Source organism: Elephas maximus, chromosome 2, assembly GCF_024166365.1.
Source record: "Elephas maximus indicus isolate mEleMax1 chromosome 2, mEleMax1 primary haplotype, whole genome shotgun sequence".
NCBI lineage: Eukaryota > Metazoa > Chordata > Mammalia > Proboscidea > Elephantidae > Elephas > Elephas maximus.
Window position 1 is genome coordinate 208,609,009 of NC_064820.1, and position 12,652 is coordinate 208,621,660.

Below are 12,652 nucleotides of genomic sequence, written 5' to 3' on the forward strand. Positions count from 1 at the left end.
TCAGATCAGATATCACCTCATGCAGGGAACCGTTCCTAAATCCTCCTTCCACTCTGGGTTAATGCTCATCCCACAGAATTCTTATGAAGTTCTGGATTCTCAATCTATTATGAAGTACTAATAGTTTCAAATTATTTCTGCCCACTTGGTGTCTCTGAGTCAGAACTGACTCAATGGCAAAGGGCTTTTTGTGGTTGTTCTTGTTGATTAGATGTCCTTAGAGCTGCCATGTGGAATAAAACAGCCCTCAGTGAAAGAGTGCAGATATATTCAGTATACTCAGTAAGGAATACAATCAGTAATGAATAACCACGTTCATGTGAATAGATTTTCTAAGGTATTTGGCACACTGCCACTAGAGATTAAGAACTCAAAAAAGTGAAAAGGACTGATATTTAACTTTTTATTTGGAATTAATTTCAAATTTACAGGAAAGCAGTATGAATAAGAACAGCACAAAGAATACCAATATGCCTCTTATCTAGACTTACCTACTGTTAATATTTTCCACCTTTTACCTCACTATTTCCTTCTTTCTCTCTCTCTCTCTCAACTAAGAGTCCATTTGGCTTTTAATTCTAAACATTTTCATTATGTTTTTCCTAAGAATATGGCTAGCCTTCATATTCAGGCAAACAACTTCTTCAAAAAAAAAGGATGACAATGACACAAGACAGTGTGATATGAGAGTATGAGGGATAATCTTGGCATAAGAACCTAAAATTTTGATATGTACAGAGAAGGAAAGAAACTGGGACTACCAAAATTTCCTACTTTATAGTTCTTTGAAAGACAGGTTCCACATTCAACATTTTCTCCAGAGCCCCTGTGACATCTTTATTCCTAAAACTATAGATTAATGGGTTTAGGACAGGAGTGAGGATAGTGTAAAACAAAGAAACTACCAAGTCCTTGTCTGGAGTGTGGTAGGACCTGGGGATCATGTAGGAGTAGATGGCAGCCCCATAGAAGAGGAAGACCACAGTCATGTGGGAGGAACAGGTGGTAAAAGCCTTCTTCCGGCCCTCTGCTGAGTTCATCCTGTGGATAGTAAGCAGGATGAAAGAGTAGGAGCTTGAAATGACTATCACAGGAATGAGGAGCATGAGAACACAGCACAGGTACATGATTGTCTCAATGAGTGAGGTATCAGAGCAGGAGAGTTTCATTATGGCAGGAACCTCACAGAAGAAGTGATGGATCTCCCTAGATCTGCAGAAGGGGAAGGTCATGGTGATGGGAGTGAGCATGAAGCCATCCAGTGAACCCAAGAACCAGCAGCCAGATGCCAGGAAGAGACATATTCTGTAGTTCATTAGGACAGGGTAATGGAGTGGATAACAGATGGCCAAGTACCGGTCATAGGCCATGGCAGCTAGAAGGAAAAATTCTGATCCTCCTAGTGTCAAATAGAGGAACATCTGTATCCCACATTTAGGAAATGAGATCTTTTTGACACCCATGACCTGGTCCATAAGCATCTTCGGCACAGTGACAGAAATGTACATCACATCCATGACAGACAACTGGCTGATGAAAAAGTACATGGGAGTGTGGAGGTGGGTATTAGAGTGTATCAGGAGGATCAGGATGGTGTTTCCAGTCAGGGCCATCAAGAAAATCACAAAAATGACCACACAGAGCAGAGTTGGGTGTTTGGATTGACTGAAGAGTCCTAGCAGGATAAAATAGGACCTTTCAGTGTGGTTAGACAGCCATGTGGTGTTGTCCATGAGGTTTCACCTAGGGCATCAAGGAGAGTTTTGAGGTTACACATATCACTCATGACGATGTAGCTGTCTGAAATTCATGTTCGGTGTGTGTGTGTGTGTTTGTGTGGGTGGGTCAGTGTGCACCCATGTGAGCCCAGTTTTACCAACAGAAAAAATTTCCATTGATTGTAGAACTTTGGTGTTGATTTGGGTATTATCAATCACGTACCAGAAAAAAAATAAGTGAATTCAAAACTGTGGGCTGAAAGGATTGGCAACTTATATTGAAGTTGCCAGAGTTCAGGGTAATGAAGTTTCCTGATGAAGGTGTCCTTTATCAGCATGTAGTAAGGACTTGGAATATCATTTCCCTATGTAACACAAAGATAAAAAAGGGAAATTGAGGAAAAGACTAAGAGAAGGAGGCAGTGAGAAAAATCAAATTTCTTATTTCTGAAGTGTTTGTTCAATTGAATTGAATTAACTTCTCTGATTAAGGACCCACTGGGATCTTAAAACTATCCTGGCATGGCTGACTCCCCAGAGGACCCAAAGACAGATGTGGGAGGGGCACAAACTCTGCAACCAGACTACCACCCTGGATCCAGCTTCCCTTCTACTTGCGCTGTAAGTTACTAAACTCTCCATTCCTTGGTCCACTCTGTATATAAAAAAAAAAAAAGAATAAAGTACACCCTAATGTATGATGATAATTGTTGTAGGTACACTGAATTTGTTCCAACTCATCATGACCCGATGGACAACAGATCGAAACACTGCCCTCTCTTGCAACATCCTCACAATAGTTGTTATGCCTGAGCCCATTGTTGGAGCCACTGTGTCAATCCATCTTGTTGAGGGTCTTCCTTTTTTTCATTGGCCTTCCACTTTACCATGCATAATGTCCTTTTCCAGGGACTGGTGCCTCCTGATAACATGCCCAAATATCCCTTCTAAGGAACATTCTGGCTGTACTTCTTCCAAGACAGATTTGCTCATTCTTCTGGCAGTTCATGGTATGTTCAATGTTCTTTGCCAACTCCATAATTCAAAAGCATCAATTCTTTCTCAGTCTTCCTTATCCATTTCCCAGTTTCGCATGCATAGGAGGCAAATTCAAAATACTATGGCTTAGGTCAGGTGCACCTTGTTCTCAAAGTGACATCTTTGCTTTCTAACATTTTAGTGGGGTCTTTTTGAGCCCTAATGGTGCAGTAGGTAAGAGGTTGGCTGCTAACCAAAAGGTCAGCAGTTCAAATCCACCAGTCACTCCATGGAAATCATATATGGTAGTTCTACTCTCTCCAATAGGGTGGCTATGATTCAGAAGCAACTTGTCTGCAACAGGGTTTTGGTTTGCAGATTTGCCCAATGCAATATGCCATTTCATTTCTTGACTAGTATTTCCACAAGTGTAGATTGTAGATCCAAGTAAAATAAAATTTAAAACATTTTTAATGTTTTCTCCATTTGTCATGATGTTGCTTATTGGTACATTGTGAGGAGTTTTGTTTTCTTTAAATTGAGATGTAATCCATAATGAAGGCTGTAGTCTTTGATATGCATCAGAAATTGCTTCAACCCCTTTTTGTTTTCAGCAAGAGAGGTTTTGTCATCTGCACATAGCAGGTTTTTAATGAGTCTTCCTCCAATCCTGATGCCATGATCTTCTTCATATAGTCCAGTTTCCAGGATTTTTTCTCAGCATACAGATCGAATACATACGGTGAAAGGATACAACCCTGACACACTCCTTTCCTAATTAAACCACGCAGTATCTCTTGCTCTGTTTGAATGACTGCCTCATGGTCTATGTACTGTTTCTGCATCAACACAATTATTTGCTCTGGAATTCTCATTTTTTGAAAATGTTATTCATAATTTGTTATGACCCACACAGTCGAATGTCTTTACATGGTCAATAAAACAGAGGTAAACATCTTTCTGGAGTTCTCTGCTTTCAGCCAAAATTCATCTGACATCAGCAATGACATGGTGAGCAGTAAATTAGGAAAAGTAATGATAATACTTAGAACACTAACTGGCACAGATGAATAAACACGTGAAGTATTAGTTCAGAGCATTAATATCGAAGCATATTATTGTGCAGAAACTGTAAGAGCTGGCTCTCACTATTGTTGTCTAACGACATGAAATACAAAAGTTCTCCGATTTCAGTATCATAGCCATATTTTTTGAAAATTTATTTCTGATAATTTTTGTAGTAAAGACAACTTATTCATTTCCTTTTTTTATATCAGGGTCACTATGAGTTGGAATCGACTCAACTGCACTGGGTTTGGTTTGGTTATCAAAAAATGAAAAACACTCAATGATAAAGCATGCATTCTGTTAATTAAAAAAAACATAATTATCAACAAAAATTTGAAAAAATGTTAATTGGGTCCTGAAACAGCTAACATGGAGGTTTATGGAAAATTCCATCTCCTTTCTGTCAACTACATGCCTCCTTAAGGTGAGATTCATCTCCATTATCTTTTATTTTCTCTAAATCTCAGGGGAAAAGGATAAACTAGCATTTATAGGGTAACTGGCATTTACCAAACAAGTCTTAGTATATTCAGAAACATTGTCAGGTTGCTGATTTTCATAATCAATCTTTCATGGAAATGGAGATGCAAAGAGAGAAACTGCAAAACACTTAGAAGTCTCTCACTCCCGTTTACAGCTTTCCTCCTCTATCTTGCTTCTTATAGCCTTTCTCTGAACTTGAATCAAAGGTAAATTAAACTTGATTACATTTAAGGAAGTCAAAATCTGTCTACAAAGGAATAAAAGAAAAGCTCATATAAATGTGATTTAAAGTAGAATTGAATAAGAAAAACAATAGGCTCAAAATACACCTGGCCTTCCTGAAATGAATCAATAATAACATCTTCTACATTTTTTCTTAAGGAAATTAAACCTTTTGTAAATGTTCAGTTTCTGAAATATTAAAAGACCTTTACCAACAGGAAGTAAATATCAGATGCTCTTGATGTGAAGAGTTTAAAAGTATTATGATGCATAGATAGTTTAGGAAGAGTTTATAACACTTTCAAATATGTTTTATACACTTGTAATAACTCCAAAGACTATCTATGAGGGTCAATTTACTAAACTCCTAAATTCTGGTGTGCTGAAGCAATAGACAGTGATGCAACCAAATTTGATATAATTGTCCACAAAGCCCGGGACACACTGCGTAAACAAGATGTATATACTCTATCCCATTGCATATAATCTATCAAATCCCACTGTCACGGGCAGATGGAAGCTGAATACTGTACAAAAGTGAAAAACAGCCCTATAAGCTGAAAAACACATCTGCTGATCTCGACTCTATGTGTGGTCGAAATGAAGTGAGGATTCTTGCAGAGTCTGGCACTCATGAAGACCTCAAAGCAATTCGCCAAATGAATGGAGCAGTGGGGTGGAAGGAGATGGGCAGGAGGGCAGGGGTGGGCACTGGCATATCTCTCCTGCAGATTTGTAAATCGGGTAACTGGTATCAAGCTGTTTTGAATGGTCCTTGTTCATTCTTTTTCTTCCTAATCCAATTTCTTGAGCTTAACACCAACAGTTTAGTGCACGTTTAACTTAGGAAATCATTAATAGTGGTGGTGGAGCAATACAGGACCTTTATTTGGAGTTCACTGCAGCTCAGGAATTATTCTAGTGTTTTACCACCTAATATTCCCCTGGAACCTATGAGAAATTTTTTCTTTTTTTTTTTTTCTTTTTACAGATTAGAAAATTTAGGTTCTCTGCCCATCTGCAAACGATCCTCCAACTGGCCACAGGGAAGACACACATCTCAGCAGCTGGGCAGAGCCCAGAGCCTCTAACTCTGCCTCATGCTCTTGTGGACCTAATTCTACACCTAATCCAAAAGTCTTCAATTGGGGTTTTAGACCATCGTATGTTAGTTTCCTCAGAGAAACAAAAATACGATCCAGACATGTGTTTCTAGTGTTTTCTATCGGACATAATGCCCACTGGAAGTCAAATCAGTCACTTCTGTAAAATTTCAGTCTCAGAAAAACAAAAACATCATTCAAAAAAAAAAAAAGGAAGAATATTCTTTTGGCCATAAATAATTGGAAATGAAAAAATTCCTTATATGTTGCAACTAAAATAAGTGCTTTATAAAGAGATTTGAAGGAAAAAGTATATTTGCTCTTCTGCATAAAAAATGGATGACAAGAAATAGGAAGATATTGAGGAAATATTGTTAAGAACCCCTAGGATGTATCAGAGCAGAACAATGACTTGGGGATGTGGGCTATCATTTGCTCCTGTTTGGAACAAAGTTCTGTCTACATGTCTGGTTAAACCACTATCAGAAGATGTGCAAGCCTCATCCACATGGGTTTGTGGTGTGTGGTTGCACTTAAGTTTGCAAAGAGAAGTGGAGAAGTGACATCACCCCTGGCTTTTCTCTGCCTCGTAGGGGGTGGGAGAATGTTTCTTTTGATAAATTTCCTCTGGGACATTGAAGAAGAATGCAAGTAAGGGTGTTAAGAAGCTAATAGATATCTCCAAGGCACTTGTTTTTAAAAAACTTTTTTCTCATGTCTTTTCATCTCCTTTTCTTGTTAAACTCAATGTTCATTGACAGTGGTGTCACTAGGGTTGGTGTCAACCAGTGCGGTACTCATGTGTCACCCACACCAAACCTGGGGTGGGCGGGGATGGCTGGAAAACACCTTCCAACTCCCACCCATGTGGCTTATCAAATCTCCTCCCCTTGGCCATTGGCCAGGTGGAGATATTCCTCTCCACCTAAAGGGGAGTGTCAAGGCCCAGCTGCCTGGACCCTGAACGGAGTGTGATGAGAAGGGTGACAAATTACAGACTGAGTGACACCAACTCTAGTGACTGGTAGGTGAGGGGGTTGGTGACAAGATACCACACTGGGTGAGGGGTGACACCAACCCTAATGATGCCACTGCATGGTGGCCCCTCCTCCAACAGCACTGGCCCACCCAACACTGCACCTGACCCTGGGGTCATTTTGGTGTCACCACCTCTGACAGTGTCAGAGAGTACAGTCTTCACCCTCCACAAACTTGTAGTGATGCCACTGTGCACTGAAGTCTTAACCTATATTAATAACAATCTTAAATCTCATCATTGGCAATAAAATCTTATCTATGAACTATGAGTTAATTTATATATAGATTTTGTCATTTTACAAAATTTTTGTGTGTATGCATATGTATCCTCACTTAATCTTAAGGTAATTTTGTTTTTTTGTTTCTGTCTTTCAGAGTGATGGAATCTGAAACTCAGAGTTCAACTGACATGTCAAAGATGACCTCACTAATCGGTACATACTGTGGTCATAACTAGGACTAAAGTCATCACCACATCTTTGTCTCTATCACTCTTCAGTAGGTTAGTGGTTGTTCTCTTTCAGTCTATGTTCTTTTGTTTTTTCATCCAATTGTAAAGTGCTCGCTTTTATTTTAAATGATAGCAGAATAATTGCAAAAAAAAAATCTAAAAGCACAAACTGGTATAAAGAAAATTTAAAAATTAACCATAATATAATCATCCAGACAAAACACTGCTTAAAAGTCATGTGTTGCATTCAAATTACAAATATTTACTGAGTACATGCCATATGCCAGGTACCTAGGATAAAACAGGGAACAAGATTGAAACAACCCCTACCCTCTTCCAGCCAAATTCTTCCAAACCTTGTATCTGTTTTAAGGTTTTGGAGCAATATTGATCACATTCTCGTTGTGTTAAAAAATTTTGGAATACATGGCTCGTCACGATACCTTTTGTCCAGAGGGTGTGCTTTGTTTGTCAGGTCCACACTTACCTGAGGTGCCCTCCTCTGAACCTCCAAGGCTCCAGGCTGTTGGCAGCACTTCCTGACTCCTTTGCCAACTGGCTCCTGAAGGCTTTGAGAGTGTAGGAACTGGGTAAACACATGAAGGTGGAGGAAGAAACAAGAATTTCTTCTTTTCCTCTTCTAATGATGGTCTCTGACAGCACAGCAGCACCTGTGGGCAACTGGGGACCATGTGGAGAATGGAAGCTCCATCACCCCAAAGGCAGTCTCAGCTGCATTGCAGGGAACGCAGCATCTGCAGTTACTGCTTACCAGCAGTTGTGGGTTCCACCAGCAGCCCCAGGAGTGCAGCATCCCCAACACCTCAAAGGTGAGAAGTGTGTGGAGCTGCTTCCTATCATCTATTTTTATGGAAAAAACAAACATGCTATTTTTCTTTCAATTTCCCTATATAACACATAGTTCTGATGCTTGGGAAACAACACATGGCTGCCTCCCGTCCCCAGCTTTCCCATCCTGCCTTTTTATCACCTCTATAACCAATCTTTGACCTTAAATCGCTACTATTTGGAATGTTGAAAGGGTTTTTGTATAACTGAACATTGACTAATGTGTTTAATATTCTATAAATCAACTATACCACAATTATTATTCTCTTTTCATATGGAAAGCTTACATTGTATTCAAATTTCTAAATTATAATTTGTGCTGAAATAGAAATTCTTTTGTAAAAATCATTCTCTAATGTATTATGCCCTAGAGATATAAAACCTTTCCATGAACTTACAATACACAGCATTTAATTGCTTTTACAAAAGCTTCTGCAAATTTGTGCTATAACATCCCAGGCCCCTAGGGACAGACCCCTCCTGGTCAAATCAGGACAGACCCCTCCCAAATCCCTCAGGATAGGCCCCTCAGGAAAAGCTCCCTCCCAGCACCTACAACAGGTTTCCTCCTGGTCTCCTCAGGACAGGTCTTTCCTCAGCCCCATCAGAAAAGACCCCCTCTTTAGGCATGCATGCTCTCTCCAGCCGTGCAGGACTCATCTTGGCTGTGCTTCTGTCTCTCAGCCATGCAAGCCTTTCTGCCTTTGGCTTCCCCACCCGCTGCCTCTCTAATTCTAAGTGGTCCAGCTCATAACAACAAAAGAGAGCCAAAGAAAGTAGAAGAAACAAAATGTATAACAGGAGGATCAACACTGCCAGATGACAGTTCTTTGAAATGATGAATGATGCTTATGCACTTCTGCTGCAAATGACCAAGAAATTAGAGAGAAGTCACAGACACCGATTATCAGCAATGAAGAAAGGGACATTACTAGAGATGCGGGAGAGTTAAACGGATAATGACAGGATACTAAGTGAATCTGGGATATGTTTATTGGTTCTGGAATACATCCAAATTCATACATTCAGGAAACAGGTACAAAAATGTGCATAGTAATATTATTTGTAGTTGCTCAAAATTGAATACAACATATATGCTAATCAGTAATGAGTGAATAAATGGATAATGATATTGTCAGACAATTAAATCCTGTAACGTAAAGGAAATGAATACATCCATGATGATTGCAACAAGGCGAACAAATTTTATAAATGGGATAATGAGCATAAACAGAAGCAACCCACAAAATAAGATGCAGAATATTATCTATTCATGTAAAAGCAAAACCAATTGGTATTGTTAGCTATGTATAAGGAGGTCAGAAATTTATAACCAAAAATAAGAAAATGATTTCTATAAAATTCAGGATACTGCTGGACCTTTCCTTAAAATGCTCTTTATCTCTTTTCACGGCATATTAGTTTTCATGAAATCATTTCTGTGAAATGAATTTCCCTCCTAGATGCCTCATGGCTTCACATTGCTCTTATCAACTGCAATCTCATGTATAGAGAGCCCTCTCCACCACTAGTAAATAGAGAGTGTGTTTCGTTCACTGCTTTACCCTTTGTGAACCACACAGCATAGGTGGCATTGAAGGTATTCAAAAGCGGTTGGATAAATAATTGAATGATTTGGGATTCTAGAATTATTTGCATTTTCAAAACTGTTTAATTGGATGAGTAAAATTTATATTAAATCAAAGTCAACTTGGGTCAACAATCAGTGAGAAAAGAATAACAGAAGCATTGTTCAAACTGGTTTTGCAGTTCAATGCAATACTTGGGGAGAGATGTCTAACCAGACGATGGAAAAAGTCCAGAAGTACTGCCCATTCATTCAACAGACCCCTGAGGAGTTCCTATTGTGTGTCTCATTCTAATGACACTGCTTTCTGAGTGCACAATGATGAGCTGGGGAAGACATACCATGGACAGAGACATGGGCAAGACCAACAAACATTCAGTCATACCTAGGAGTAAGTTAAGAGTTTTCTAGACCCTTCAAGGGGCCAGGTCCTGGGTTGGCACTTCGTATATATTAACATCAATATTCCAAGCCTCTTGGTGATATTTATTCTATTTATATATGTGTTGTTCTTGGGTGACATGGAGTTAATTCTGACTCATAGCAATTCTTTATGACAGTGGAATTGCCCATAGGGTGTTCTAGGCTGTAATCTTTATAGAAGCAGTTTACCAGGTCTTACCTTACACAGAACCACTGGTAACCAGCCAAGAGCTTAACCATTGCACCACCTGCGCTCCTTCTATAAGTATACAGTATTTTTTTAATGATAAACTGAAGTGGCAGTGAGATAAAGTAATCTGATCTTGAGTATTTTGTGTAACAAATCTACTAATTAGCCTCAGGGCTCTCTGACTCTGCAATTACACCATACTTCATGACTTGAAGGCAAACATGTTGGGAAGAGACACTAGGAGTGTAGAATGGTACAAAGGAACAAAGGGAACTAACACATCAAAGCAGCCAGCATGTGCTGTCTGTGCATATTACTCCACTCGATTAGGAAGTTTTGCTTTCTCCATCTTAGAGTGAGGTAAAGGGAACCCTGTGGGCTTATGGAACCTCATAAATATCTCCCAGATCTTTAGATTTTAAGTGAAAAGTGCGGGTCTGGAACCCAAGACTGACTGGTTTTAAATTCAATCCCTGCTCTCTTATTCATTCAATTGCAACAGTCCCTCAAAACCTAGTGGTAACTTCAAAGTCAGTATTTTAGTTTTGCTTAGCAAAATATCCTCCAGGGGACAAGAAGATAAACAAAACATACATTTCTAAAAAAAAAAAAACTACAAAAGACTTACTAATAACTTTGATAACATAATAATAAGAATAACTAACATTGTTTAATTAGTTCTTCATCTATACCGTCCCCTTGGGCAGCTGTGCTCCTTCTATTTCTTTGCCTTATTCTAACTGATCTCTAAAATTAAATCTTACCTATCTATAGACAAGCTTCTCTTATGTTTACGGTGTTATATTTTTAGCTTGACTTGGTGGGATTATTTCCAAATTCAGACACATTCCTTTCATGCACTACAGGAATGATCATCAGTTGAGAAGCAAAAGTCTTTAGCTCAGGTGTCATAAAAGTCAATTGATTGAAAGTGCAGGTGATATGGAAACACCTGAGTTCCACTGTCTTGATAGTAAATAAGGGAAAGTCAGGGTTCTGTGCCAAGTGTGCTAACTTAATGACTTTGGGACCCAAAAGATCTTGTTGCACATTAACATGAGAAAACTTATTTCCCAATTTCTTGCATACCAGAAACACTAGACTGGTAAATTATTTTGTTTATGAAAATAATAATGATTTGATGCTACTGGTAGATTTTCAGCAAGAAATCTGGATATGCACATGAGGTCTATGAAAGGAAATAAGACGGGTGGCAAATTTAAAACCATTGTGTTATTTGTCAAAGTTTCAGAAGAAAAAGGCTGAGATTAAGATTTTCTAATCTTATTAGTCATTAAGAAAACCAAAACCAAACCCAGTGCCATCGAGTTGATTCCAACTCTTAGTGACCCTATAGCACAGAGTAGAACTGCCCCATAGAGTTTCCAAGGAGCACCTGGTGGATTTGAATTGCCGACCCTTTGGTTAGCAGCCATAGTACTTAACCACTACGCAACCAGGGTTTCCCATTAGCCATTAAAGAAATACAAATCAAAACTAAAATGAGATACTGTCTCATCCCCAAAAGGCTTGCATTAATAAGCAAACTCAAAATAGTAAATATTGAAGAGGTTTTGGAGAGGCTGGAACACTTAAAAACTGCTGGTGGGAATGTAAAATGGTATGACCACTTTGGAAATCAATTTGGTACTTCCTTAAAAAGCTACAGAAGTAGCATATGATCCAGCAGTTCTGCTGCTTGTAATCTATCCTAGAGAAAGAAGAGCCCTCACAAGAATAGATATATGCATAACCATGTTCATTGCAGCAGTGTTCGCAATAGCAAAAAGGTAGAAACAACCAAGGTGCCCATCAATGGACAAATGGATAAACAAATTACAGTGTATTCACACAATGGAGTACTATGCATCCATAAAGAACAACAATGAATCTGAGAAACATCTCATGACATGGATGAATCTGGAAGGCATTATGCTGAGTGAAATTAGTCAGTCACAAAAGGACAAATATTGTATGAGACCACTATTAAAAGAACCCGAGAAAAAGTTTAAACACAGAAGAAAATATTTTTTGTGAGTTATGAGGGTGAGGGGACCCTGGTGGTGTAATGATTAAGTGCTATGGCTGCTAACCAAAGGGTCGGCAGTTCGAATCTGCCAGGCCCTCCTTGGAAACTCTATGGGGCAGTTCTACTTCATCCTATAGGGTCGCTATGAGTCAGAAACGACTCAACAGCACTGGATTTGGTTTTTCTTGGAAGACGGTGAGGAGGGAGGGAGAGGGGTATTCACTAACTAGATAGTAGACAAGAATTATCTTAGGTGAAGGGAAAGATAACACACAATACAGGGGTAGTCAGCACAACTGGACTAAACCAAAAGGTAAGAAGTTTACTGAATATGACCAAACACTTGGAAGGACAGAGTAGAAGCGGCACGAGTATAGGGACCTTGATTTCAGGGAACATCGAGGTCAATTGGCATAACAAAGGTTATTAAGAAAATGTTCCGCATCCCACTTTGGTGAGTGGCATCTGGGGTCTTAAAAGCTAGCAAGTGTCCATCTAATATGCATCAATTG

At 39.1% G+C, this 12,652-nt stretch overlaps 1 protein-coding gene across 1 annotated transcript; it reads right to left on the bottom strand.

The window, feature by feature from the left end:
- Nucleotides 1-770: 770 nt before the first annotated feature.
- LOC126070427 (olfactory receptor 2T29-like) lies at nt 771-1,733 on the bottom strand. The gene has a single exon (XM_049874628.1). It carries the CDS (start codon nt 1,731-1,733, stop codon nt 771-773), a length of 963 nt encoding a protein of 320 aa, XP_049730585.1.
- Between the last annotated feature and the right edge of the window lie 10,919 nt (nt 1,734-12,652).